This window comes from Saccopteryx leptura, chromosome 1 (genome assembly GCF_036850995.1).
Source record: "Saccopteryx leptura isolate mSacLep1 chromosome 1, mSacLep1_pri_phased_curated, whole genome shotgun sequence".
Taxonomy (NCBI): domain Eukaryota; kingdom Metazoa; phylum Chordata; class Mammalia; order Chiroptera; family Emballonuridae; genus Saccopteryx; species Saccopteryx leptura.
Window position 1 is genome coordinate 42,377,875 of NC_089503.1, and position 26,313 is coordinate 42,404,187.

General features: G+C 47.6%; 1 protein-coding gene across 3 annotated transcripts in view; it reads left to right on the forward strand.

The window, feature by feature from the left end:
* Positions 1–217: 217 nt before the first annotated feature.
* ABCC8 (ATP binding cassette subfamily C member 8) overlaps positions 218–26,313 on the forward strand; it is a 70,926-nt gene continuing 44,830 nt past the window's right edge. For all 3 annotated transcript variants that reach the window (XM_066365103.1, XM_066365096.1, XM_066365111.1), the window contains exons 1-8: positions 218–424; positions 1,685–1,826; positions 4,393–4,514; positions 9,509–9,675; positions 11,250–11,492; positions 12,390–12,578; positions 19,886–20,050; positions 23,128–23,283. In XM_066365103.1, the coding sequence (XP_066221200.1) occupies positions 277–424; positions 1,685–1,826; positions 4,393–4,514; positions 9,509–9,675; positions 11,250–11,492; positions 12,390–12,578; positions 19,886–20,050; positions 23,128–23,283 (1,332 nt within the window). In that variant the 5' untranslated portion in view covers positions 218–276. The remainder of the gene's footprint in view (positions 425–1,684; positions 1,827–4,392; positions 4,515–9,508; positions 9,676–11,249; positions 11,493–12,389; positions 12,579–19,885; positions 20,051–23,127; positions 23,284–26,313) is intronic.

Consider the following 26,313-nt stretch of genomic DNA (forward strand, 5'->3'; position numbering starts at 1 on the left):
CCGAGCACACCTGGGCGCGCAGGCTGCTCCAGCTGGGACCCGGGCCAAGCTTGGCCCGGCCGGTCGGGCCCCCGACCGTCCCCCGGGCCCCGCAGAGAGCGGAGCAAAGCCAGGTTGGGGGGAGCCGAAGAGCCGGCTGGGCGGGGCCCGCGGGGTGGGGGGCGGGGGCCTGACTGCCGGGCCGGGCAGCTGAGCGGCCGGGGCCAGAGGCGCGGAGGCGCGTGGAGCCAGCTGCAGCCGCAGCCGGAGCCGAGCCCGCGCCCGCCCCGCGCCGCCATGCCCCTGGCCTTCTGCGGCAGCGAGAACCACTCGGCCGCCTACCGGGTGGACCAGGGTGTCCTCAACAACGGCTGCTTCGTGGACGCGCTCAACGTGGTGCCGCACGTCTTCCTGCTCTTCATCACCTTTCCCATCCTCTTTATCGGTGAGCGCGCGCGGGCAGCGGAGGAGGGGAGGGCAGAGGCGGGGAAGGGGACGCGAAGGCGCTGCGCGCTGCGCTGCTCGGTGTCCTCTTCCGGCCCCGCGACCGCGGCTCGTCCCGCTGCCAGAGCCCCTGCTCTGTGTACTACCCCGCGGTCCCTGCACTGGCACACCTGCACACCCCCTTACTCCCCGGGGTGTCCCCGAGCCGGCATCAAACACGGCGGACGCTTCTGACCGAGGGGAACCCCAAGTTTTGCAACCTCAGGGTGGAGCTGGGATGGAGAAAGGGGAAAGCAGAGGTTTCCGTACGCGCTGGAAAGGTCGGTGGTGCCGAGCAGGGAGTCGGATCACCCCTCCCCCAACGCACCCTCCTTGTCAACCGCAGCCAGGCCCAGGAGAAGTGCAGCCTGCGCCTCGAAGACGGGGACGGAGGCCCTGCAAACCCCTGTGTAGTCTCTTATAGTCCCAAGGTCCTACTCGGCCTGGGTGAGGAGAGGCGGGAGCTAAGGACTGGCTCCCCTTCCCTGAGACCCGCCTGGGCGCGTGTCACTGGAGCGCAACTTGTCAGGCTCCACGCCGAGCAGCCCCTGACTTTGGACGCCAGAGGCCCCCAGCGCCCCTACTTGAAAGCCCTCTGCAAAGTTGAGTGTCATTGCCCTGACAGTCCTGCCTACCTCTTCACAGGGTCCCCTTCATCTCTTCAAGACCTTGATTTTCTCAAGCTGGCTAGCTCTGTCGTTTCATAGGGTGTGCTCCCTGTCTCCCGGAAAGGTGTTAATTCACTCTAATTAACGGGAGGGGGGGGGGGAAGCAAATCTTAAAATTTATATATAGCTTTGAGGAAGAAAGAAAATATTGTCACAAAATTAAAAAGCCCGAAGCTGCAGAAGTAGAGTTGCTAGTTGTCGACAGAACAGAAATAAGAAGGGAGCCTATGCAACATATGCATATATGTGTATTAAAAATTATACCAGCATTTACACTTCTGTTCTCAACCAAATAGTTTATTTATGTGATAACTTGTCACATGAGAGATTAGCATACAAAATGGTACCTGTGTAGGTGGGCCTGGGCAGGTCCAGGATTCAGGCTTGGGCATTTAGTTCCTGTGTGCCAGACGCTGGCATTCTCACTCACAGGTGTACAAAGGGGTACACTCCTCACCCCCACTGTGGACTCCAGGCTTAAACACCTTCTTGGGGTTCAGGCACCCTCCTCCCGGTCCACTCGGCTTCCCGACTCTGCCTGTCTCTCCTTGCAGGTTGGGGCAGTCAGAGCTCCAAGGTCCACATCCACCACAGCACATGGCTCCACTTCCCCGGGCACAACCTACGCTGGATCCTGACCTTCATGCTGCTCTTCGTCTTGGTGTGTGAGATCGCCGAGGGCATCCTGTCTGATGGGTGAGTGACTCTCCGAGAACTCAGGAGAATGGATCTGCTCCAGGGTGCTTCCTGCAAGGCTCAGGGAGAGCCCAGCGCCCCTGCATCCCATGAGCCAGTATCATTTGATAATAAATCCAGTGACTGTTTACCCAGCATCTCCTGTGTGCCAGGCTATCTGTGCCAGGCACTGGACACAAGTGAGACCCAGGCCCTGCTCTCTGTGCAGCAGCGTTGTGGAGGGAACACAGATCTGCATGCCACACCCAGTGAAACAATCCTAGAGCCTATTAGGGTGCCCTGACTATTGTGGAAGATTCCCAGCCTCTTCCACAACCTGCTGGAGTTACCCTTGGTGGTGGAGGTGGTGGTGGGGGGGGGACAACAAATCACTCCTGCTTAAGATCTTTCCTTGATTTCCAAGGAAATATAAAGGTATTAGGTCCCAAGTCCTCAGCCTGGCATCCAGCGTCATCACAGTTCGTTCTTCCTGCCTGTAGGAACAAAGGCACCACCTAGAGAAGCGGGTGGGGTAGGACTAGTCCATGGAGCTGAAGCATGAAACAGCAAGTGAGTGAGGGGTGCAATGGAGGCTGGGTAATCAGCGCAGCACTTTTCGCTGAGAACCGGGGGGGGGGGGGGTGTCCTGGCCAGGTTTAGAGTCAGAGAAAGCCTGGAGGTAGAAACAGCACTTTGGAAGTGATTGCAGCAGCCTAGATGAGAAATAACAGCAGCTGGAAATGGTGTGTCAGCATTCCTGGGTGCAGAAGAGGAGGAGGTGAAGCAGCCTTGTCACTAAGGAAGAATGGAAGAATCAGGAAGACTCAGCGACTGCCTGGGTGGGGGTGGTGGTAAAGAGTGGGGGCATTTGGCTTAAATATCTCAGGTCCAACCCCTCTGAGGGGAACTCAGACTAGGCCCAGACTACACTCCTGCCAGTCCTGGCTCCTGCAGCTGGATGGCCGGGGGATGGGATTCCCCACCTCCACACACACTCCTTCACCTTCCCACCTGCCATGTCCCTGCATCCTGGCTTCACTGATAATCTTTGTGATGACTGCTTGCCTTGGGGCTGCTTCTGACTCTCCATGTCTCCAGACCAGCAAGAAGACCAGAATGCATACTACCCTGTAACTAGCAGGTGACAAGTCCCCAACATCCCTTTCAAAGCACACAAATGCTAGATAGGGGAGGGATGCCTTGTGAGCCTTTAGGCCAGAAATACTCACTGGGTTATAATTAGCAGGTGACAGAGAGGAAGGCACTCTGCCGTGGAGAAGGTAGGCCTGGGTCTTCTGCTAGCTCTTCTGCTATGTTCATACCAGCTGTGGGACTTTGGACCAGCCACCCAGCCTCTCTTTCTCTACCTGTGAAATGAGCACTGTAGTCCTGCCTTGCCTGCTTCACAAGGCCATGGAGGAGGAAATCAGAGCACAAATGGGATGTCAAGCAAGGAGTGGCAGAGCCCTGGGCAGATAGCAAATCCCCAGAATGTGGGAGGCTGGAATGAGTCAGGTGGAGGACTTCTTTCTTTGGCTGTCCAGTAGCCCCTCCTGTGTGGGCTGCTCCTGAATCCCAAGCTTCTCCAGCTCAGTGCACACTGCCATCTCCTCCCCAGCAGACAGGTCAGCTGCTGGCTCCATTTGTGGGCAGTGCTTGAAAGATGGTTTGAAGCCGCATCGCTGACCCTGTGGTGCTAGCTGTGGGTTTTGCTATCTATAGAAGGAAGCCTTGGAGGGGCATAATCAAGACCAGGTAAGCTGAGTCATGGGGAAGCCTGAGATCTGGGAGAGAGCTCTGGCTCCCTATGGGTCTTATTCCCCAACCAGAGCCCACCCACTGAGGCCTCTGTGGGTTAAAGTGGGAAGAGGATGAGCCGGTATTAGCTGCCTCCATCCCCAGCCCAAGGGAGGAAACAAACGCAGTGGCCTTGGGCTTGTTACTTAACCTTTCTATGCCTCAGTTTCCTCAAGTGTAAAATGAGGAGACTGAGAGTACAGACTACATGGGATTTTATGAAGACGAAGTGAGTTGACATACATCAAGTGCTTAGAACAGTGCCTGGTACATGGGTAAATGCTCAATAAATATTGACTCTCGGTATTACTGTTGCACCACCTGGGAAGAATACCAATGCTGACTTGTGCTGTTTATGTTAAATGGGGCTGTCACTAAGAGAGCTGTGGTGTATGGGCCCTGTACTGCCGAGAGAGCCCCAAAGACAGGGGCCCAGCTGTGCTCACTCCCAGAAAAGTGGTTCCAGGACAGAGGCTTTGCAGCTGCGCCTGCCAAGGCTGGCTTTCCTATGCCAGGTTCTCTGAGCATGAACCCAGGGAAAGAGGCCATGAATTCCAAAGCCTTAACACCAAGCCTTTACAGCATCTCTGTGTGGCCTCTGGGCCCCTTAGTTAACAGGCATGTTTGAAGTGTGGGCTGGGCAGAGCGGCCAACATATGGTGTGGAGCTGACCATGTGTCCTGGAAGCCCCACTGTGTGCTGAGCCCGAGCCCGAGGCCTGGATTACTCTGTTGGGGTATTCAGCATATCCACATCCTATCTGTCTCTCTCTCTCTTACCCCCATCTCAGGGTGACTGAATCCCGCCATCTTCACCTGTACATGCCAGCTGGGATGGCATTCATGGCTGCTGTCACCTCTGTGGTCTACTATCACAACATTGAGACCTCCAACTTCCCTAAGCTGCTGATCGGTAAGGGAGGTAAAGAGGCTGGGGAGAGAGAGGTACCTCCATTCATTCCTTCAGACAATGCTTACTGAGGACTTCCTATGTGCCAGGCACCCTTTTAGGTGCTAGAGGTTCAGAAGTGGAGAAGAAAAGAATCCTGCCATCTCATGGAGCTTACAGACAGGCAAAGACAGTAAATAAACAAACAAACAAACAAGTAGTGATGATGTTATGAAGAAAATAAAGCTGGGTAAGTGGTAGAGAGTGATGGCAGTGTTGCTGTCTGTATAGAGAAGAGAAGAGTGAGCTTGCAGATATTTGGAGGAGGAATGTTCCACGCAGATGGAACAGCAAATGCAAAGGCCTTCTGATCGAAAAAAACTTGGCAAAGGGCCAGTGTAGATGAATCAAAGGAAAAGGGGGAGGGGATCGGTAGACGATAAGGTCAGGGATGGGAACAAGCAAGGAAGACTCATGGCTTTGGGGCCCAGTACCTAGGCAAATACTGGTATTAATAACTGACATGGCAAAGGAGCAGGAACTGGGGTGGAGTAGGGGTCCATTCTTCGTTCTGCATGTTAAGCTTAAAATGTTTCAGACATGCCAACTCAAGTGTCAAATAGGCAATTAGATAAATGAGTCAGAATGAGGTAAATGGAGACTTCAGCAGTTACAGGCTTACAGGTAGCATCTAAAGCTTGAGCCCCGATGAGGTCACTTGGGGAGAGAAGAGAAAGGCCTAGGGCCAGAACCTGTGGTTTGACTCAGGAAGGAGGGCCAGCTTAGAGTTTCTGACACCATGTGGCTGGGGTCCCAGGCAGAAGCTAAAGCGATAACTGTTGACATTTATTGAGCATGTGCTGCGTTCCAGGCTCAGTGCTAAGCTTCTTACATGCATTATCTCACTTAATCCCCACGATCTCCCTCTTACTACTATTACTATCCCCATTTTACAGATGTGGACACTGAAATTCGGAGGTTAAAAATACTAGCAGTGGACACTCAGCACTTACTATGTGTCAGACACTATCCTGAGCATTTTATATGTATTAACTCATTTAATCCTTATATCAACGCTGTGAGGTAAGCACACTCTCATTTCCCCTCCACAGATCAGAAATGGAGGCTCAGAGGATTTGTGACTTACTTGCACTAGTTTTCCCAGCAGGGTGCCAGGAGTCTGGTACCCCAGCAGGCTCTTAACTGTCTCGAGAATGCGTACCTAAGGGTCCTCAGGCTGTGCGTGGGCCAGAGGGATAAATCACAGATCTGCCTCTGTGTTTGGGCTCAGTCTGCATGTCTAACACCAGGCTGTTCACTTGGCTGTTAGGCTGTGGTCAGACTGTGTGTTTCAAGCCAGACTGTGATTTTTAGGAGTTATAGCATCTAATTGACATCTGGAGTCTGGAACTCTCTGTACTGAGCCAGAGGTAGCACAGTGTCATGAGGGGGAAGATAGTGTTTCCCAAGCTAATCACAGGCCTGCCTTCCCGTGTAAGGTGGGAAGTGAGCTCCATCGGGATCATCCAGGTGATTCCGCCACCCCAGGTGAGTGTGGCTAGAGGATGAGGTGAAAGCAGGTGGAGAGATGTTAAATACAGGCTTCGGAGAGCCCCCTCCAGGTTCCAAAGCAGCTTCTCATGCATAGAGAATCCCTCATTAACCACAAGGGCCTGGCTGACTGGTGCCCCCAGAAACATCCTGTCTGGGCATCTGATGAGTTCATTTTCTCATTCTCCAGGAAGCACATCATGTTCTCTTCTTAAAGCCCAAATTACCCCCATGGATGGACCTGTCTTTCTCCAAGGAATAAGGACCAACTCCATCCATTCCCCTTTGTTAGAGTTTTACCCTCCACAGAGCCAGAAATTCTAGGACAGGGAAAACTGGAGATGACAGAGGGCAATGGGTCTTGGGGAAATAGCTGGCTCTCTGAAGAGGCTACCCTCTGCTCACAGGGCTGGAGTCCCACAGAAAAGTGAACCGCGATGCAGCTTACATTGTCCCACAAAATAACCTTGATTCTGGGGCCCCAGGTGAGGTCAAGGAAATATTCTATGAGAAAGTCATGCTTGGACTGAGAACTGAAGGATAGGTAGGAACTAACTAGAAGAAATGAGAAGGCAGTACTTTGGGTGAAGGACTAGCACATGCAAAGGCCCTGAGGTGGGAGAAGCAAAATACACTAGGAAATCTGGAAGAATAGTGACTGGGGTGCAGAGAAGAAGGAAGCTAAATTTTGAAGACTGGCGTGGCAGCTGGGGCATGCAATAGACAGGGCCTTGAAGGCCAAACCACAGGTATTGGCTGTTATCCCAAAGGCAATGGGAAACCATTGACGATTGGTGTGTGTGTGTGTGTATGAGTGTGTGTGGTGTGTGTAATGTATGTGACATAATATTTACCTTTTTAACCACTTTTCAGTGTGTGGCTTAGAAGCATTAAGTACATTTCTATTGTTGTGTTACCATTATCATCCATCTCCAAAATTTGTCATCTTCCCAAACTGAAACTCTACCCATTAAACAAAAACTCCTATTTTCCTGCCCCCCCCCAACCCCTGATAAACACTATTCTTTCTGTCTCTATAAATCCGACAACTCTAGGTACATCATATAATTAGACTCATACACTATTTTGTTCTTTCATGGCTGAGTCATTTAACAGCATAATATCCTCAAAGTTCACCCATGTAGTAGCATGTGTCACAATGTTCTTCCATTTTATGTGTATACCACATTTTGTTTATCCACTCATCAGTCCATGGACACTTGGGTTGCTCCCACCCTTGTATATTGTGAATAATGCTGCAATGAACATGGTGCATTGAGATCATATTTGATATTTATTGCTTTATGGAGGCTAGATTGGAGGAGGGGCAATGAGGAAGCCATGAGAAGGCTCTCAAGATAGTCCAAGGGAGAATGAGGGCAGCCGGGACCCAGGTAGCCACCCAGATGGAAAGAAGTGAATGGATTCAAGATATTTGGGGAGAGTGCAAAATCGACAGAACTTGCTAATGAGTGGAATGTGGGGCTGAGGGAGAGGAAGGGGAGGAAAGAAAACAGGAGAAATCAGCATTCTGAGCTTAAACCTCCCTAGCAGCCTCTGTTTTATACCATTCTTTTTCCTTTTCTCAGTCAAGCACTAAGCCTTTGCTGGGTGCTGCCGTGTCTGGAAACAGGCTGAGGGCTCAGCACTGTAGGATGAGGACTGTGGGATTGTGGAAATAACACCTGGGCCTAGTTCAGCGTCTGCTGCAAACTTCCTGTGACCTTGATCAAGGCACTTAGTCTCTCTGAGCCTCATTTTCTTATTGGGGCAAGAATAGTAAGTCCCTGGCTAAGTCATAAGGTTATTATGAAAATCAAATCAGACCATGTCTGCTAAGTGTTAGAGGCAAAACCAGTGTGAGGCATACTGTCAAGTCTTGGCCCCAGTAGGTGACCCCCAGTAGGTGACCTTCACTAAGGGCAAAGAGGTACTGATGCCTGGGATAGTCTGTCTTGGGGTGTGTATATGTGGAAGCAGGGAGATGGCCTCCAGCTATGGGATTCCTTGTGACCTGGAGACCAGACTGAGAGGTGAGGGCATCATCCCAGTCCCAGGATGCTTCTGCCTTCTGTCCTAATGCTCTCGCCTTGGGACCTGAGATTAAGGGCATTTGCCCCTCCCCAGGCAAGTTTAATGTCTCAACCTAACACCCAGCTCACAGTCAAGCTGGGGCAGACCCCAGTTTTTGTCCCCAAGAGATGCCCTGACATTCATGTCCAGACCCACCAACGGATGGAGAGCAGGGTGAAGGTTCCTTCTCTCTCTGTGGTTCTTCTACAGAAGAGCTCTAGGAGATTTAGGTTGACTATCTGCAAATGGCTCTAGGGAATATGGGGTGGGGTGAGGGGGTAGATACCTGGGCTTTTGTTGTTGTTCTTGCCAACTGATAGTGGTTTATTGGTGGGTGGAGGTGGTGAAAATTGGGATAGAATTCACTAATAGCTTCTGATGTTTATGGCCTCAGGTCTGAAATACGAAGATAATAAAAATATTAACAGCTGATGCCAGGCTCACTGTGCTCAACGCTTTTCATACATTGCCCACAGCAGGCTCTGAGGTAGTACTATTATTGTCCCCATTTTATAGATGAGGACACTGACACCTAGATGGGTTAAATGACATACCTACATTCACGTAGCTATTAAGTCACAGGATCTGAGCCCAGGTGTATCTGGCTATAGGACCCAGCTTTAATCTCTGTATGCGCTGCCTCCCAGATCTGTGACTCACTATTTGTCTCCCTCACTTTCCCGGGGCCCCTGAGGAGCGTCACCATGCTGTAGTGGGCTCTGCCCTGGAGAGCCAGGGACCTACACACTCATTCTCTCTCCGTTATTAGCTTGCAGTGAGCTTGGGCAGGTCACCTCCTCTCTCTGGGCCTCAGTTTCCTTATCTGTAAAATGAAAGGGCTAGGATAAAGGGCAGTTCAGATCTCAGCCTGGGAACTCCCCTGGCTATAAGAAAGCCATTATAGGGTGGAGCCTATGGACAGCTCTGCCACTTAACGACAACATGACCTTGGATCAGTAACCTAATCATTCTGAGCCTCAATTCCTTTGTTAATACTTCTGTCACAAAGTTATTATAAGGAATAAATAAAACCGTATTTTTTAAAGTGCTTATTTGGCACAGCACCTACAACTTAGTTAAATTAATAAATAAATTTTCTATTTTTCTTCTTATTATTTATTGTGAAGGGTGACCAGCACGACTTCCAAGGTTATTGTTTTTGAACATGACTCTCATGAGTGTTTTAATGTATGTACATCATCTCAAAATTACACACTCATGTATTTACGCTTGCACATCTCATACTCAGAAGTATGCACACTCACATCTGTTAACACCTGCTTATTCACACAATCTCCTCTGACACTCTCATTTCCATCTTCTCCCACACACTTCTACGTACACACACGAATTGTGCACATGTGTCCTCAGCGCTCTCTGTCTCTCCTCCACAGCCCTGCTCATCTACTGGACCCTGGCCTTCATCACCAAGACCATCAAGTTTGTCAAGTTCTACGACCACAACATTGGCTTCTCGCAGCTGCGATTCTGCCTCACGGGGCTGCTGGTCATCCTCTACGGGATGCTGCTGCTCGTGGAGGTCAATGTCATCAGGGTGAGGGTAAGCAGGCCTCTCCTGGCTGCCACCCTCGTGAGGACTCACCTGGGCTAGGGCGGGGCTTCTGACCGGTGTTCTGCCCCATCCTGCTTCTTACCCCAGTCCTAGAAGAAGTCAGCTTGTTTCACCTGCCTCAGAAAGGGGAGTTGAGGCCAGTGGGCGGAGTTTTGAAAGCAACATTCCATCTGGCCCAGCTGCCCAGAGGGAGCCATGACAGAATGTTAGCAAGGTTCTAGGATTCTGAGTTTAGCCCCACAGAGAGGAAATAAAAGCTTCAGGTACTGGCTTCTCCAAGTTTATGTAATTTGGGGGTCAAGGGGTGAGATAGTTGTTTTTATATTAATGTGTTCATATAGTTACACAAATATATGCATTTTTGTTAAAATTTTTGCTTGCCCCCTTTTCTCTCTCAGATTCATCCTCTCCCCTCCCTGACTTTTCCTTTCCTGGGTAACGCAGATTAACAACCTTATGTGTCTTTCCATTCTTTGTTTTTATTAATGTAATCCATAAACTTCTATCTATTCAGGATATTTTTCTCCACATATATGTATACACTTTTATTTCCTCAATATTTACTTTATAAAAATGGCATCATATTGTACAGTTTTCTACATCTTGCTTTTCTCATTCAACAGATATCTTTTAGGATTCCTTCCAAGTGTGGTTTAACTAATTTAGTTTTCTTAATGGCTGCATAATATTCTAGCATGTGGATAAGCCATAATTTATCAGCCATTACCATATTAATGGGCATACACTTTGATGCCAAGATTTTGCCTCTGTAAATAATGGTGTATTAAGCATTCTTGCTATATCTTTATGTATTGCTGCTTTTATTTCTATGGGAGAGAGTCCAAGAAGTGGAGTTACTGGTTCAAAAGCTCTGTGTATTTTAAATTTTAATTGATGTTGCAGATCACCTTCCAGAAAAGCTGTAATGTACTAGCAGTGAATAAGAAAACACTTCCCCTTCCTCCGGCCAGCAGTGGGGTTATAGCCATCTCTGATTTGGGCCAGTCTGATGCATATGAAGTGCTACTTTAATGTGCATTTCTCTGACTCCTCTGCTTTTAGGTGATTTGCAGGGTACAAAGGTTTTCTGCATCCCCTGGCTCAACTGACCCTTCCAGCAGCCCCTGTGATGCAAGAAATACCCCTTTCCTAGAATAGGAACCATTTTAGATAAGATTTGTCCAAAAATCTAGTAAGTAGAGGAGGCAGGATTTGAACCCAGGCCTGCATGGCTCCATGTCCTGGAAACCCTACACAGTGGTATCCTCAGATTTGTGAAGAAGACAACATATGGGAGAGCTCTGCTCTTCCCCAGTCTAACTTGAAATGAACCCAAACCAGCCCAGGGAATTCAGAGTAGGCCTCAGCAAAGGGTCAGGAGGTCCTGGTGATGGTGGCCAAGAGGATTGAGTGTTCCTTTTCCTAGAAATAGGCAAACAGTGGCCTCGTCTATTAGAGGTTGAGAGTGGGATGTCATAACCCCAGATCTTTGCTCCTAGGGCAAAGAGTAGAATGGTGTGAAGTTGCACTTACCCATCCCAGTGGCCTATGTGCCCCCACAGAGATACATCTTCTTCAAGACGCCAAGGGAGGTGAAGCCCCCCGAGGATCTGCAGGACCTGGGGGTGCGCTTCCTGCAGCCCTTTGTGAACCTGCTGTCCAAAGGCACCTATTGGTGGATGAACGCCTTCATCAAGACTGCCCACAAGAAGCCCATTGATCTCCGAGTTATCGGGAAGCTGCCCATCGCCATGAGGGCTCTGACCAACTACCAGCGGCTCCGTGAAGCCTTCGATGCCCAGGCGGTCAGTAGGGACATGGCCACACCATCCATTCCCTGCCCTCCAGTTTAGACTCACAGATGGGAACCTCAGAAAGCATCAAGTCAAACCCCTGTTGGGACAGGTGGGGAAACGGGCCCAGGGAAAGGAAGAGGCTGGCCCTAAGTCACACAGTGAGCCAGCAACAAGTTGAGGGTCAAAGATTCATAGGGTAGTCACAGCTAAGATGGCGCTATAGTTTAAGTCATCTGGTCTAACACCTTCATTGTCCAGGTGGGGAAACTGAGGCCCTGAGAAGGGAAGTGACCCCACTGGATTCCCATGTGGCCTGTGCTTTCTCCTGGAGCTCAGTTTGAAGGTGGGGATTTTCACCCATTTTAGAGAGCAGGAGCATTAGTGGCCTGATCCTTACAATAACTCTATGAGTTGGGCCAGCTAAGGATCTCCCCCTGTCACCGAGGAGGGAACTGAGGCCCTGAGGAAGGCCATGGCCTCCCAAGGGCTGGCCCACAACCGATAGGTAACAACCAGTCTCCTAACTCCCATTTCAGTGCTCCTTCACTGCGTCTGCTCTAGCACGTTGGGGAAACACCGAGGCAGACGTGGTGGCAGGTGGCCACAAATGAGTGTGGTATATGCCACTTCCTCATTACAGTTCTCATCACATAGTCCCTGACCAGCAGTGTGACCTTGCTCAATATTCTGGCCTCGGTTTCCCCATTTGGAATGTGTTGGCATTGATAGGGCCCACCCAACTGTGCACTTGGTGGTTCCGTGATTTTTCCTGTAGTTCACCTATTTGCAGCAGACATGGCCACTGGGTTTCTCCAGGCAGCAGGTGCCAGGGGCTTCCTGGGATGCCAGGCCCTGCTGTGAACGGGTCTCAGCCACTCTGACCTGGCCATGGGTCTCTCTGGGCAGCGTAAGAACACGCAGAGCCCACAGGGTGCCCGGGCCATCTGGCGGGCACTCTGCCATGCCTTCGGGAGACGCCTGGTCCTCAGCAGCACTTTCCGCATCTTGGCTGACCTCCTGGGCTTCGCCGGGCCCCTGTGCATCTTTGGAATTGTGGATCATCTTGGGAAGGAGAACCGTGTCTTCCAGCCCAAGGTAGGCCACCCAGGGGTAGAGCAGGGAACCTTTTGGAAGGTTTTCACTGGTGAGTGAGAATGTGCCAGAGTCCGATGTGTGTGTGAGCTGTGTCTGCAGGAAGGCAGCTCCTCACACATGCTCAGTATTCCTCCTCACTTGGCAATAGCCCCCATCCAGAAGATGCTCTGCATCGGTCAACAGAAATGCCAGGAGGCAAGCTTGTGCCCCGGAGGATTTCTGGCACCCTGCTCATCTCACCACACGGTCACCACCATATCACCACCATAATACCTCTCCCGGTTATTTAATCATTGAGAAAGTTGCAAGGAAGTGCATTTGTTTACTCAATGTCAAGAGTGTTTATGGTTCGTTGGCCTTTAGTTTGTGTCATCTTAATAAACTCTACCTACCTTTTCAGGGCTCTGCCTTCCTCGGGTCTGTATACCCATAGCACTCAAGGTTCTGCAGGAGCAACTTGGGGGCTGCTGCTGGGGGAGGGGAGTGGGAAACCCCCATGCACAGGGCTTTTTCGCCCTCATTTCCAAAGTTCATTCAAAAGCTGCCCAACTTTTATTAATATGTTGGACTTTCTCCCATTGAACTTTCTTTTTAAAAAAGTGTTCCATATCTTAAAAATATTTGAAACCTGTTGGACTAGATAGATGATAGCCACTGGCCTTTCTAGCTCTAAAGATGCTACAAACTGAAATTTGATGGACCAAAGAGACAGAAAGTCTTTCTGGGGGTTTATTTTCCCTGCTTGCATCAATAGCATTCACTATGAGGGGGAGAGGACAGGGTACCTAATTTCTTCATGTTTCTTTGCAGCCACTGAGGTGTAGATGGTCATGAAATGGAAAGCTTGTCACCTCTAATAAGACCAGAATTTTATCTTCCCAGAAAGAACATTGTTATAATCTTTTAACCACAGACAGTCCAAAAATGATGCAGAGAATTACTAATTAGGGATCTTAATAATTTATGATACTCCCTTGTGCAATGTTATTCATCTCATGGGCGCCAAAATCGCAGATAGCATTTAATTCTCAGGAGGTTTATATTAATTTTTTTGAGCTATAATTAATTAGCTGAGCACTTTTGGTCAGGAATATGAGATATTCCAAGTCCATTTGTCTGATTTATTCGCAAATGTTTATGTGCCAGGCCTACTATGTGCCAGGCTGTGGGAATACAGAGGCAATGGTTGTGATGAGGACTAGTAACAATAACAACCACTTACTGACTGCTTACTACCTGCCTATCTGTGTGCAGGAGTTATCCCATTTAATCCTCAAAACATTGGGTATTCTTTTGTAACAGCTTTATTGAGATATAATTCACACACCATATAATTTATGAGGTAGGTATTTTTATCTCCATTTTATAGATGAGTCACTTGAAGCTCAGAGAGGTTAAGGAACTTTCACGAGGGCCTTTCAACTAGTTAGTGACAGTCAGGATTTGAACCAAAACCTCTTTCACTCTATAATCTGGGCACTTACAATTATGATGCCAAATTGACTATTATTATTATAAAGCCATCACCTCTGGGTCCAAGAATTATACAATAAAATTCAATGGAGGAGAGAAAAATCTAAATAAAATATTTTAATAATAAAATATGTTAAACACTACTCTTAAGAGATATATACAGGGAACTATGAGAAGATGGAGTGACTAAGTTAGCCAGTGGTCATGACAGCTTCATAGAGAAAGGGGTATTTGAATGGGGCCTTGACAGATGAATAGGAGTTGGCCAGGCTGAGATGGGCAGATTTCTTATTCAATCAAGAATATGAGGACTCTTTTGCTTAGTTAGGCTTCAGTGGCTTTTGAGGCCTTTTCTGGGTTTTGAGCCTCTGAACTTGACGTGGCCCGGGTAAAAAGAGGGGAAGAGACTGCTTCTCTTGTCCACAGGAGTGTCACCCTTTAACTTAAGTCTGACCATAGGTGACCCTAGAATACTCTATATTGGTAATCCTGCAAACACGGAGCCAGTTGTTACTATTAAGAGGAAGTGACACAGGCCAGAGCCTTTATCTGCTCGTCCATGCTCTCTTCTTCTTCCTGTGTTTCCCCAAAATCTTGTGGAGCTCTCCTAAGGAGAGAGCGCTGAGGCAGGATGTGCCAAAGAGACGGTAATATTCAGTATTAGTTCATCCGAACACTAGCTGTGCCTTCTCTTTCCTCTTCTACACAAACCCTGGGCTTACCTGCCCTCTCATTGGAATGCTCTTGTCCCAGTTACCTGACAGCGTGTAAATCCCTGAGACTGATGGCCCTGCCTCAGTGGTAGCCAGCCTTATCGGATTTATTATTAGTTCCCTGTGGCCCAAATACAATCAGCACATTACAGACAGAGAAAGGCGAGTTGACAGTAAATACAGTCTCTAATGTCAGCAACAAAGACTCCTCAATTATGTGGTTGCCTGGGACATGACTTAATTCTCATTTGGGCTTCTGGCCCAGAAAATGGGGGAAGGGGCCACTTATTGAGGTCATTTGGTTCATCCTCCTGCCTCCCAGAAGCTCTAACCTAGAGAGTCAGGTGCTATTCTGGTCTTCTTGAACGTACAGAGAGGGAAGCTCTCTAGCTACACGGTGTGGTGTTTAACAAGCCTCTAAGTGAGAAAGCCCTTCTTTCCGCTTAGCCTGTATCTACCCTGCCGCAGTCTGCACAGTGGGCAGCACTGTTTACTTCCTTAGCAGTGGCTGCCCTGTCCTCTCTTCCCTTTCCAGGACTCTCACTGTTGGCAAGGATCATACCGCCCTTGGCATCTACAAGGACAAACATTTCTTGTTTCTTCTTTAATTACTGAAAGTATCTGATAGCTTGCCAAATCTTTGACACTTCTGTCCCCCTGCCACTCCCCAGGAAAAGCTGGGACCCACTGGGCAGGGCCCATTATACCATGTATCTCTTTCCATCCCCTTTCCCGCCCAACCCCCACCCACAATCTGTCACCGGCCATGGATGCCGCTGATCTGGCTGGAGGGTGAGGAAATTGGATTCAAAGGAACTGCTGGCATCTGAAACTTGCCAGCACTGCTCTAGGATGTCACTGAACAGAGGAAGAAGGAGCAGTCTGGGTACGAGCTAAGGGCCAAAGCTTTGAATGGCCTCTGAATCTCAGTGGAAAACGTGTAGGTTTGACTGTATATGTGCTTGTTTCTGAATGAGTTCTCCTGGGAACTGTTTATGATTCTATCTCTGTGTCCTTTGTTTTGTCCCTGTATCTGTTGGTATGTCTTTTTTTCCATGTGTGTCTGTGGCCCCATTTGAGTGCCTGTATTTGTGGCCATCGCTGTGGGTGACTTTGTGAACTTACGGGCATTTCTGTGACTTTGTGAAATCAGTGTGTGGGCTGATCTCTTCATGACAGTGCCCACGCCTCTGCTCTGGCCTGGGGTGCCTTTCATCGTTCACCTCACTAGCCCCCTTTCAGCTGCCAAGACTCGACTCAGATGTCACTTTTTCCAGGAAGCCTTCCTCTGGTTGAATTAAAGGCCCCTCTTTTGTACGCCATCAAAGCACCCTGACTCCTTCCTCAACTTGACCCTGAGTGCCTTAAGACAGGAATTACATTGTCTGACCTCTGTGTGCTCAGCTCCCAGCTCCAGACCTGGCACCCAAGAGGCACAGGACAAATGATTCTTCAATAAATAATACAGAAGTTACCATATATTGAGTGCGTACATATACTAACTTATTTTTAACCTGCATGGCTACATGAATCCTCACAACAATGCTCTGAAGTAAAAACTGTTAATGGCCTCATTTTACGGGTGAGGAAACTGAGGCTCAGAAATGATGAGAAACTTAGCCTAAGGATATATGGCTAGTATATAATGAGTCAGGACTGTAATTCAGATATGGCTGCCTCAAAGTCCAGGCTCTAAACCATCATGTCAAATGGTCATGGACAGATGGGTGTATATGTTAGTCCATGGGTAGTCAAAGAGAGTTCTTACTGTTTTTACCCATGGCCTCCCAGGGCTGGGACCTGTGGGCACTTCACCTTTTGAGTCCTATCACAATCAGAAGCAAAGGCGCAGGTGACTCCTCTCCTTTGAGCTCCAGAGAACAAGGGGAGGGGGCCTTTCTAGTTACACCTCTGGCCAGGCAGGGGCACTGAGGGGCCATAACTGTAGAGTCACGAGTCCTGGGTTCTAGTCCGACCTCTGCAATAAACTCTCCTCGTGCTCTTCATCAGTCATGTATATTCTGCAGCCCTTGTTGGCTTAACTGCAAATTGGGGAAAGGTGTAATAACTTCTGTAGAAATTTGATAGTGAGTGAAGACCATATACATTGATTAATTTTTAAAATATTTATTAGGGAAATCCCTAGAAACGAGCAGAATTTCTTCCCTTGTAAAAATGTCAGACTAGGGCATTGGATCTTCCAAAGCATTTACCTTCCAGCCAAAGTTAGGTTGTAGGTCCTTGGCCTTTTCTCTCCTGCCATGATGCCTTTAGGGAGCTGGGCAGTGGCCAGGCCCTCATACCCATGCACAGCCTCCCGGGACCCTCTCCTCACTAGACTTCAGCAGGGCCTACCTTTTTGGGCAGCACTCCAGGTCTCTTTGGCGAATCTAGAACTCACTTCTGAATCAAAACTTTGCTGTTCTACACTCCATCCTTTTTATTTTTTTATTTTATTTTATTATTATTATTTTTTTTTTTTTTGTATTTTTCTGAAGCTGGAAACGGGGAGAGACAGTCAGACAGACTCCCGCATGCGCCCGACTGGGATCCACCCGGCACCCCCACCAGGGACGAGGCTCTGCCCACTAGGGGGCGATGCTCTGCCCCTCCAGGGCATCGCTCTGCCTCGACCAGAGCCACTCTAGCGCCTGAGGCAGAGGCCAAGGAGCCATCCCCAGCGCCCGGGCCATCTTTGCTCCAATGGAGCCTTGGCTGCGGGAGGAGAAGAGAGAGACAGAGAGGAGGGGGGGGGGTGGATAAGCAAATGAGCGCTTCTCCTGTGTGCCCTGGCCGGGAATCGAACCCGGGTCCCCCCCACGCCAGGCCGATGCTTTACCGCTGAGCCAACCGGCCAGGGCACTCCATCCTTTTTAAACTGTCTCTTTGAAGAGAGATGAAATGATGACCTCATTAATTACACCTGCAGGAAGATTTTTACTTTAACAGGTCACAAAACTGTTGATTCAAAGGCATACAGTTTCTAACCCCAGAGTGTATGTGTTGCAGGGGGAATGGTAAAAGCTTTGCCTTTAGAGCTGCAAAAAGATCATCTGTTGCCTTGCTAAACATAGAGAAATATGGATGAGTGCATTTAACAAATACTACCCATAGTCTAACCAACATTTAGGATCCATTTATTTTTCCAGCCTGCATTCTCCACCCCGCATTCTCCGTGTTTTCTGATCAATATGACAACAGCACACTGTGGCATTATGAACTGCTCAAGGGCTTTCCTGACGATCAGTGTTCTTGAGTACATAGCAGTCCCATGAGTATCATTCTATCCCTGACAATTCTCTATGGTGAGACATTTACAAGGATTTTTGCACTCTCCCCCTGCTCTAATCCAGAGATAGCCATTTTTGCACACATAGCCATTTTCTTATGTTAAATTATTTCCTTTGGGATGAATTCCTATGATGTGCTTTGTTGCTTTAAAATCATGGACTTCATTCTCCAGAGCTGGGTCTCCGAGGAGGACAGTAGAACAGAAGAATTCCCTGCAACTCTTCATTTTTTGACTCAAAACCAGCTAAACGGGCATGTTTCCCTCCCCCACAAGTCACAAACGATAGCTGACAATAAAAGACTCAAGGTCAAAAGGCTAGAGGACCTAAGCATTAGGTCGGGGAAGTGTTTTTTGCCATCACACAGGTTCATGTTCACATGCTCTCCTTTACAACATGAAACATGAGGCCAGCCCCTTAACTGTGCTGAAATTCCATCTCCTCATGTACAAAACTGGGCTAATAAATCTACCCTTCTCACTAGGATCTTATGAGGGTGGAGTTCTGCTCTCTGTAAGGTCAGTTTCACGCCCACCCCACCCTGCAGCCTAATTTTAAGGTCCATTTGCTATTTCCTGCCTACCCCCACCCACTACCTTCTCCCTTTGGTACTTTGACAAATAAGAAAGAAAATCGGAGGCTTCAGGCCTCAGTTGGCCTTTCTCTGAGTCCTGCATCTATCCCTCAGTGGTCTCCCTATGTCTCCTTCCTGCTGTCTCCAAAAAGGAGAGACCCCTGTCCCACAGAACAAGGAAGAAACAGTGAGAGCTGTTTAGACAGCCCTGTTGAACCAAAAGCAGTCGCCTTCCTCCCATCAGGAAGCCCTGTACCAGGACCCAGGAATTTCTCACTAGAGAAAGGACTGCACTGAGCTCTGCCCTGCCCTGCCCCTATCTGCCTGACGGCGGTCAGGGACATGCCTGCGGCTCCTTCCCATCGCTTTGTTCCCGGCACTCTTTCCCCTGCAGCAGCTCCCACGCCATTCCCAATAGCTTGCAGAGTTCAGGGCAGAGCCTCGGAAAGGGGAGATTTCTGTCTCAGGGACAGATTGATGTGGCTCTGCTGGGGAGCAATGAACTGAACCAAGATCGGAGTTTCTCTGGGAGCTCTTGATGCTGAATTTGGAAGCAGCCATGCGGCAGTACCCTGGTATCTTTAGCAACAAAGTCAGACGGGTTTTTTTCTCCACTGCTTCTCACCTGAGATCTCGCTGGAGGTGCGGCATGAGAACCTTAAATTTGAAAGGAGGTCCTGAGAGCCCACAAGGCAGGGGTGGGGGAGGGCATGGGCCTGAAATCTTTGCAGTCTATGATAGGCAATGCATTCCCATCTCTCGCCTGGGAGCACTGCCATGCTATATTTTCTCTGGTCTTTTCTGCCCAGAAATGACTACAGAGCAGCCTGGTGGTGAGTGTGGGACAAGGCCTCCTCTGATTCCGTTTTTGTTGCAGAGAGCACAGATCATGGGATTTGTCCTAGCTCTTCCGGTTTTAGCGATTCTGTGATTTGCTCCATTTATTCTTGTTCCATTCAGAGTGAGCTCCCCTAGGCCTGGTGGCCACAATGCAGCAAGTCATATTCAGGGGCGTGAGGTTAGAACTGGGCCTCATTCTGTTCCCCTAAGCAGGATATTGAAGAGGATATAGGCAGCCCTCCCTGTACTTAGAATGTTTACTGGGATTTATCAATCTGATTTTTCTCTTGTAAACAATTGCACAAGGTTCTGCAAGCATGGAGGGTCCTAGAATGATCAGTATGACGCAGTAGCAGGTACTCATGGCAGTCTCTTTGCTGGCAGTGACAGCCACCTCTGAACTTCTCTTTCCAACAGACTCAATTTCTCGGGGTTTATTTTGTCTCATCCCAAGAGTTTCTTGCTAACGCCTACGTCTTAGCCGTGCTTCTGTTCCTTGCCCTCCTACTGCAAAGGACATTTCTGCAAGCATCCTACTATGTCGCCATTGAAACTGGTATTAACTTGAGAGGAGCAATACAGGTACTTGAATGATTATGTTTTTCACTTCATAGTAAGAACCACATTACTTGTCTTCATGGGCACTCAAGGATAATTCTGCTGTGAATTTATCTTATTTATTTTTTAATTTATTTTAATGTGTGTGTGTGTGTGTATGTCTTTAACAATGTTTTGAAACAATGATCACTGACAAAATGATGTGGGGTAAGTGAAAAGCGCCTTGGGCTGGACTTAGGAAAGATAGTAGTTCTAAATCTTGGACGAGACCCCCACTGTCAACTGCTCAGCCCCGGGGCCTCCATGTTTTCCAGACTTGAATGGAACCAGCATCACTAATCCACCACAGACTGTTTTCTGCTGAATGCAAATGCAGCCTCAGAATCCTTTTCTGGATTCTATTTTAGAGTTCCACTACCAGACAGTCTTCTTTGGGGACAAAAGGGGAAACATATTTGACATACCAAGATTAGAGAGCCTCTGAGATGCATTGGAAATCTTAAATCTTGGGTCATAGTAAGAGAGACTTATCGGCCTGATGGGTCCGTTGGAACTAGCTCCTTGCTTGCCTTCTGTGGAGTCCTTTTTGGAATCCATTGGAAGGATGATCAATGTCACGAAGGATTCAGGGCCCCTTTAGGCAAGCTGGCAATGAGAGTTGTCTAAGCCCCAGTGTTTTGATGAGAATTTTGGTCTAGCGGTTGGAATGAAAAGACCCAGTATGGTAGTGGTTTACATAGAAGTTTATTTTTCACAGTAAATCAAAGCCAATATGCTAGCTACACAATCATCAATGACCTTGGTTCTTTCTATAATGTTGCTCTGCCTGCCGTCTCACAATTGCTTTTATCTTATGGTTTAAGATGACTATTGAAATTGCCACTATCACGTCTACATTGAAACCAGCAGAGAGATGGGGCAATAGCAGGGAATGCTGCCTCCTTTTAAAATCATAATGCAGAAGTTGCACATATTCTCTTCCATCCCATTAGTGAGGGATTGCCCACCTGGCTGTACCTAGAAAGATAAAAAGTGGGGTCTTTCATCTTGACTACCTTATATGCCCTGCTAGAAATTCTTTGGATAAAAAGGAGACAATGGATGTGGGGGAACAACTACAAAATCTGCCATATCCAGCAATTCCCATGAAGTCAGTAAAACATTAAGAAGTTGTGCTTAAACCCCAAAGCCACCTCATTCTTCAGAAATGTGCCTCAGAATAATTAACATTGACTGGTCCCCTGGGAGCCGTGATCAGAGGCTTTGTAGAAAAGGAGAAAGGTATATATAGCCTGGGTTGGGGACAGTGTCAGGGTTTGGACACTGGTGATCTTGGTGTGGTCCTTGTTCCCTCTGAAATCATGTAATGCACAACCTGTCCATGACAACCCTGCCCATCCCCAGTGGTTTTTCATTGAGGAAACAGAACCATTTCCTCAGGAATGTCATCATGTGAGAAGGGAGAAAAGAGCCCAGGACAATCCAAGACCCTGTAAGACTCAATCACAGAGCTAGGAAGAACCAAGCTATTGCCCAGCTCAGAAAACCTCTCTGAAAATCCCAGTCTCTGCTCAAACCCCTCCAGTGACAGGCAGACTTGCACCACCACAAATGACAGCCAATTTTGTAGTCAAACAGTTTCGTAATTAAATCTACTTTCTATGTGCATGTCATAACTCACGCTGTGGCCCAGTATTTTCCAATTATACAAAAGAGGCAAAATGATTTTTTAATGTATTAGCATGTAACCATTTTTATCAAACTGAATCTTTTGCAATAAAGAGAGATCGATTCATGTCACAAAAAGAAAATGCTAGCATTAACACTGGAAACAAATTAGAAAAAAACTTCTTTCTTTCAGAGATTTACAGAAAATTAAAGGCAAGAGTCTGTGTCTTCATGAGTTTGAGAGTAATCACATTTCTCACATGAAAAGTTATTAAGCAAAATTTCTTTTTTATATATAATTTTTTTGACATGCTAGCTATCAGTCGGTTGGATATTTCTGTGTATCCTGATGTTAATAATTCTTTCGTTGATAGACTAGCCTATGTTTCTACTTCCCTGAAACAAGGTTTATTATTCATCTTTAAAGACCAATTTCAAATAACCTAGGATGTGCATAGATGTAGAAAATGTGACTGCCATTATTTTAAACCTTTCCCATGGTATATAAATTCACCAAAAAAAGAGACACAGAATAGGTTTATACTTTAAGCACCCCTGAGCCACAAAAAAGCCTGGGTTTACACAAAAGATGAATTAAGGGCCAGGAATCCGCCTGACAACAGAATGCACAATAGAATTTCACTCAAGAGCAGGCACCCCTAGGATATTTAAGACAGGAATGTGTTTTTCTTTTTTCCAGAGCACAAAGCATGAAATTTGCTATCTTCCTGGGTGACACATCACTGCATATAGAGCTTTAAGGGTCAGAGCTCATGGGGAGCCATTACCATAGCTGTTCCCATTGCCTGGAGGAGGCAGAGTGAGGTCCCCAAGGTGGCTGGACCCCAGGACCGTGCTGCCAGGGGCTGATCGACACTCATAGATTATGTCTCACAGAAGACCATTCGGGCTGAACCCTGGTTTTGTTTCAAGGCTCAGTTAAGATGGGACTTGGCCCCAGAGCACACCACACTGCCTGGTTTGAGATGGCTGCATCAAACCAGATGGCTGCCCCACTTTGTCATTTTTATGGCTCTGAAGTATGTTCTGCACTGGCCTCTGGTAAATCAAGACAACAACTGGACATGATGATCTGCTTTTAAGATTTAAGAGCTAATTAAGTTCTGTCCCCAAGGGAGAGGTCTTGCTTGCTGGGGAAGTAACTTTTCATGCTGGCCTGGATCCTTTGTTTGAATGCTGCCTCTCTGGCTTGCTTGATCTGTCCTCAAAACCCCTTACCTCTCTGTGCCTTAGTCACATTATTTATGAAATTGGAATAATAATGCAGGACCCCCTTACAGAGCTGCTCTACGCTTCGTAGGGGGGGGGGGGATACCTGGAAAGGACCTGGCACACTATAGACATGTGGCATCTGGGATGGTGATTAGGATGATGATGATGACAAATGCAAAACATTCTGCTCTCATTTCCAGACCAAGATTTACAATAAAATTATGCACCTGTCCACCTCCAACCTATCCATGGGGGAAATGACTGCCGGGCAAATCTGTAACTTGGTTGCCATCGACACCAACCAGCTCATGTGGTTTTTCTTCTTGTGCCCAAACCTCTGGGCTATGCCAGTACAGGTAAGGGATGTGGGCTTTGGTGGGAAGTAGAAGAAGGGACACAAAACCAGAATCTGCTGGTATGTGCTTGGTCACTAAGAGTTCACCATCTTCCTTTCCATGCTTGCCTGTGCCTTCTACCCCACTGGGGTCTACAGGGTCCCTCTACTGTCTCACACTCTGCCAGCATCTAACCATCTCTCTTGATGTTCAGAGAGGGTAGTGCCATTAAGACTTAAAATGCAGCTTAAACCTTAAAAACCTTAAAAAATACTATGGAATAATCATATGTAGAACACTTGCAGACATGAAAAGTTATATTGTAGCAAAGGGCTTGATTACGCTGAAAAGTATCCTGATTTGTTTAAGCAAAAAGAGTAAATTTAAAAATAGTATATGCAGTACACTCCTCACTAAATTGGAATATATGTGTGTGTGTGTGTGCATTTGCACAGATTCACACGGAAAAAAAGAACTGAAAGGTCACATGGTAGGACTGCAAGTGATTTCTATTTTCTTTACTCATTTCTAAATTCTCCAAGAAGCACTTATTGTTTTTGAAAATAAAAAACATGATTGTTTTTAAAACTAAACAATCTTTGAGACTAGCTCTGAAGGGGGTGCATTCTCCCCCAGCTATAGCTGAAGAACCTTGGATATGGTTTACCTGACTCTTGGCCTCATCCGCCCTGACTCCCACCTTCCACCAGGGAGTCTATGATCCTGTCCTGTTGCTGGAAATGAATCATCGCTTGGATGGTCAGGCCAGAAGTAGAAATCCCAGACCCATTCTCAGAGGGCCTGCCAGCTCCTGGGGCTTGCCTGGTATAGAGGAAAGTGTCTGTACTTGGATGAGACAGGCTGATTGAAATAATCTCTGTGAGCCTCACTGTCCTCATCTGTAAAATAGGGGTGCTTCCCTCCCTCTGGAGTTGCTATGACAATTCAATTAGATGATGTAAGTAAAGCACCAAGCAGAGTGCCCTGCTCAGAGTAGTCACTAAGTAAATATCAAGTCCCTCTAATCTGCACACTTTGTGTGAGTGAAGAGGACTTTATGCACATTCCATAAACAATCTCAAGTGATTTTGATTGGTCCTCCTTACCTGTAAAGCTTATATTTGATGAGAGGCTCGTATGGGAGGCAGCTAGGCAAAAGACAAGTAGGGCAGAGGATCTGGTGGTTCTTTTTACCAGAATATCCCTGTAAGCCACCCCCATTACCACTTACCCACAACAGATCCCTGGGTCTCCCTCTGCTCTGCCAAGATGGATCACTGGCAACGAAAGCTATAGAGGGCCTGGAGAGCTCAGCTGATATAGTCACCAACCTTTTGTTCTTCCAGTCGTGCCTCCTTGAGCAACCTGTTTCAAAAGGTTTTGTCTAAGGAACCTGCTGCATTGTTGTTGTTACTGTTATTTATGTTTACTGTGCATGCATCATTGCTAATAATACTAATTAATACTAATCACCCCTGCCCAGTGCCTAGCCCTGCCCCAGCCTCTCTCACTTGTGTAAATAACCCTCATAACAACTGGGGAGGTAGGGATTTTTATTTCCACCAGTTACTTGCCTTTGCTTACCTCTCATGAAATGTTATTTGGCTTTCCATTTTTAATTGCTTATAGACTTTCCCTTTGCCACTTATAGCTGTGACCAGCCCTCAAGGCCCAGTCTTACCATCTGGAGTTGATGCAATCCCTTCGACCTGGTCAGGATTCTGTGTGCAGCCTGGTTGGCCACAGGGCACATGAGGATTTTTATAATATTGAAATTAGTTCAGGAACCCCATTCCTTTATTCCCAAGGCTCTCCCTGGGTTGTAATCTTTTTTTTTTCTGGTCACATATACCTTTTTAGATAACAACTTTACTGAGATATAATTTATCCATTTAAAGTGTACAATTTTATGGGTCACAGGCTTGTGCAAGCATATCACAATATCAGAACAGTTTTTTCACCCCTAAAGATGCCCATACCCATTGGCAGCCACTCCTCATTCCCACCCCAGCCATAAGCAACCACTAATCTACACATATTTTAAGAATCTAATGAGCCTGACCTGTGATGGCGCAGTGGATAAAGCTTCAACCTGGAATGCTGAGGTCGCTGGTTCGAAACTCTGGGCTTGCCTGGTCAAGGAACATGTGGGAGTTGATGCTTTCTGCTCCTTCCCCCTTTTTTCTCTCTCTTTTATCATCTTCTCTAAAATGAATAAAAATAAAATACTTTTTAAAAATCTAATGAAACCTTCTCTCATAGAAACAATATGTGTTCACACATTTTGCCTACAATGTCAGGGGCTTTCTGGGCCCCTGAAGCTTGCAGACACCTTGTTAAGGAACTCAGCCATTGTGTGGACCTCTGTGTTTCCTCTCCCATGTCTGGAAATCAGGGGCTCAGGGAGAGCAGGGGCTCACTCTGGACCACACAGCGAGGTAGCAGGACCACACCCAAGTATCTCCTTTCTGTGGTTCCCTAGTGACAAAGTTCCCAGAAGGCCTGTTTGTTTGCTTGTTCGTTTGTTTTTAAGAAGGGGGTCAGCCATCGTGCATTGATGACCAACTATGTGCCAGACACTATTCTAGGTGTTTATCACATATCTCCACAACACTCCTGCTAAGTGGATATTAAAATCAACGTTTTAAAAATGAAGAAGCTGAGAGTCAGAGAGGTTAAGTAAGTTGCCCAAGATTGCACAGCCAGTCAGTGCTGGGACTGCATTCAAACTCAGGGATGTAGGTTCCAGGAACTGTGATTGCCCCACTACTCCCCTAGATTGTTTTTTCTAACTCATGAATAGGAGCTAAAGTAGCCCTTTCTCCCCCATACTTGCTTTGCACATGTAGAATCCCTGATTTCTGGTATGTTCTCCCATGGGGTCCATTCAGACCCCTGCAGAAGAGAGGAGTGAACAGAGCTGTGTGAGGGGCACGAGGAGGGACAGGTGGAGTGTAGGGAGCCTGGGCTTGGCAGCAGCATGCCCAGCTCCTGCCCCAGCAGCTGCCAGCGCCTGGAGGGGTGGGGGTGAGGCACCGACCCCCAGCCAGT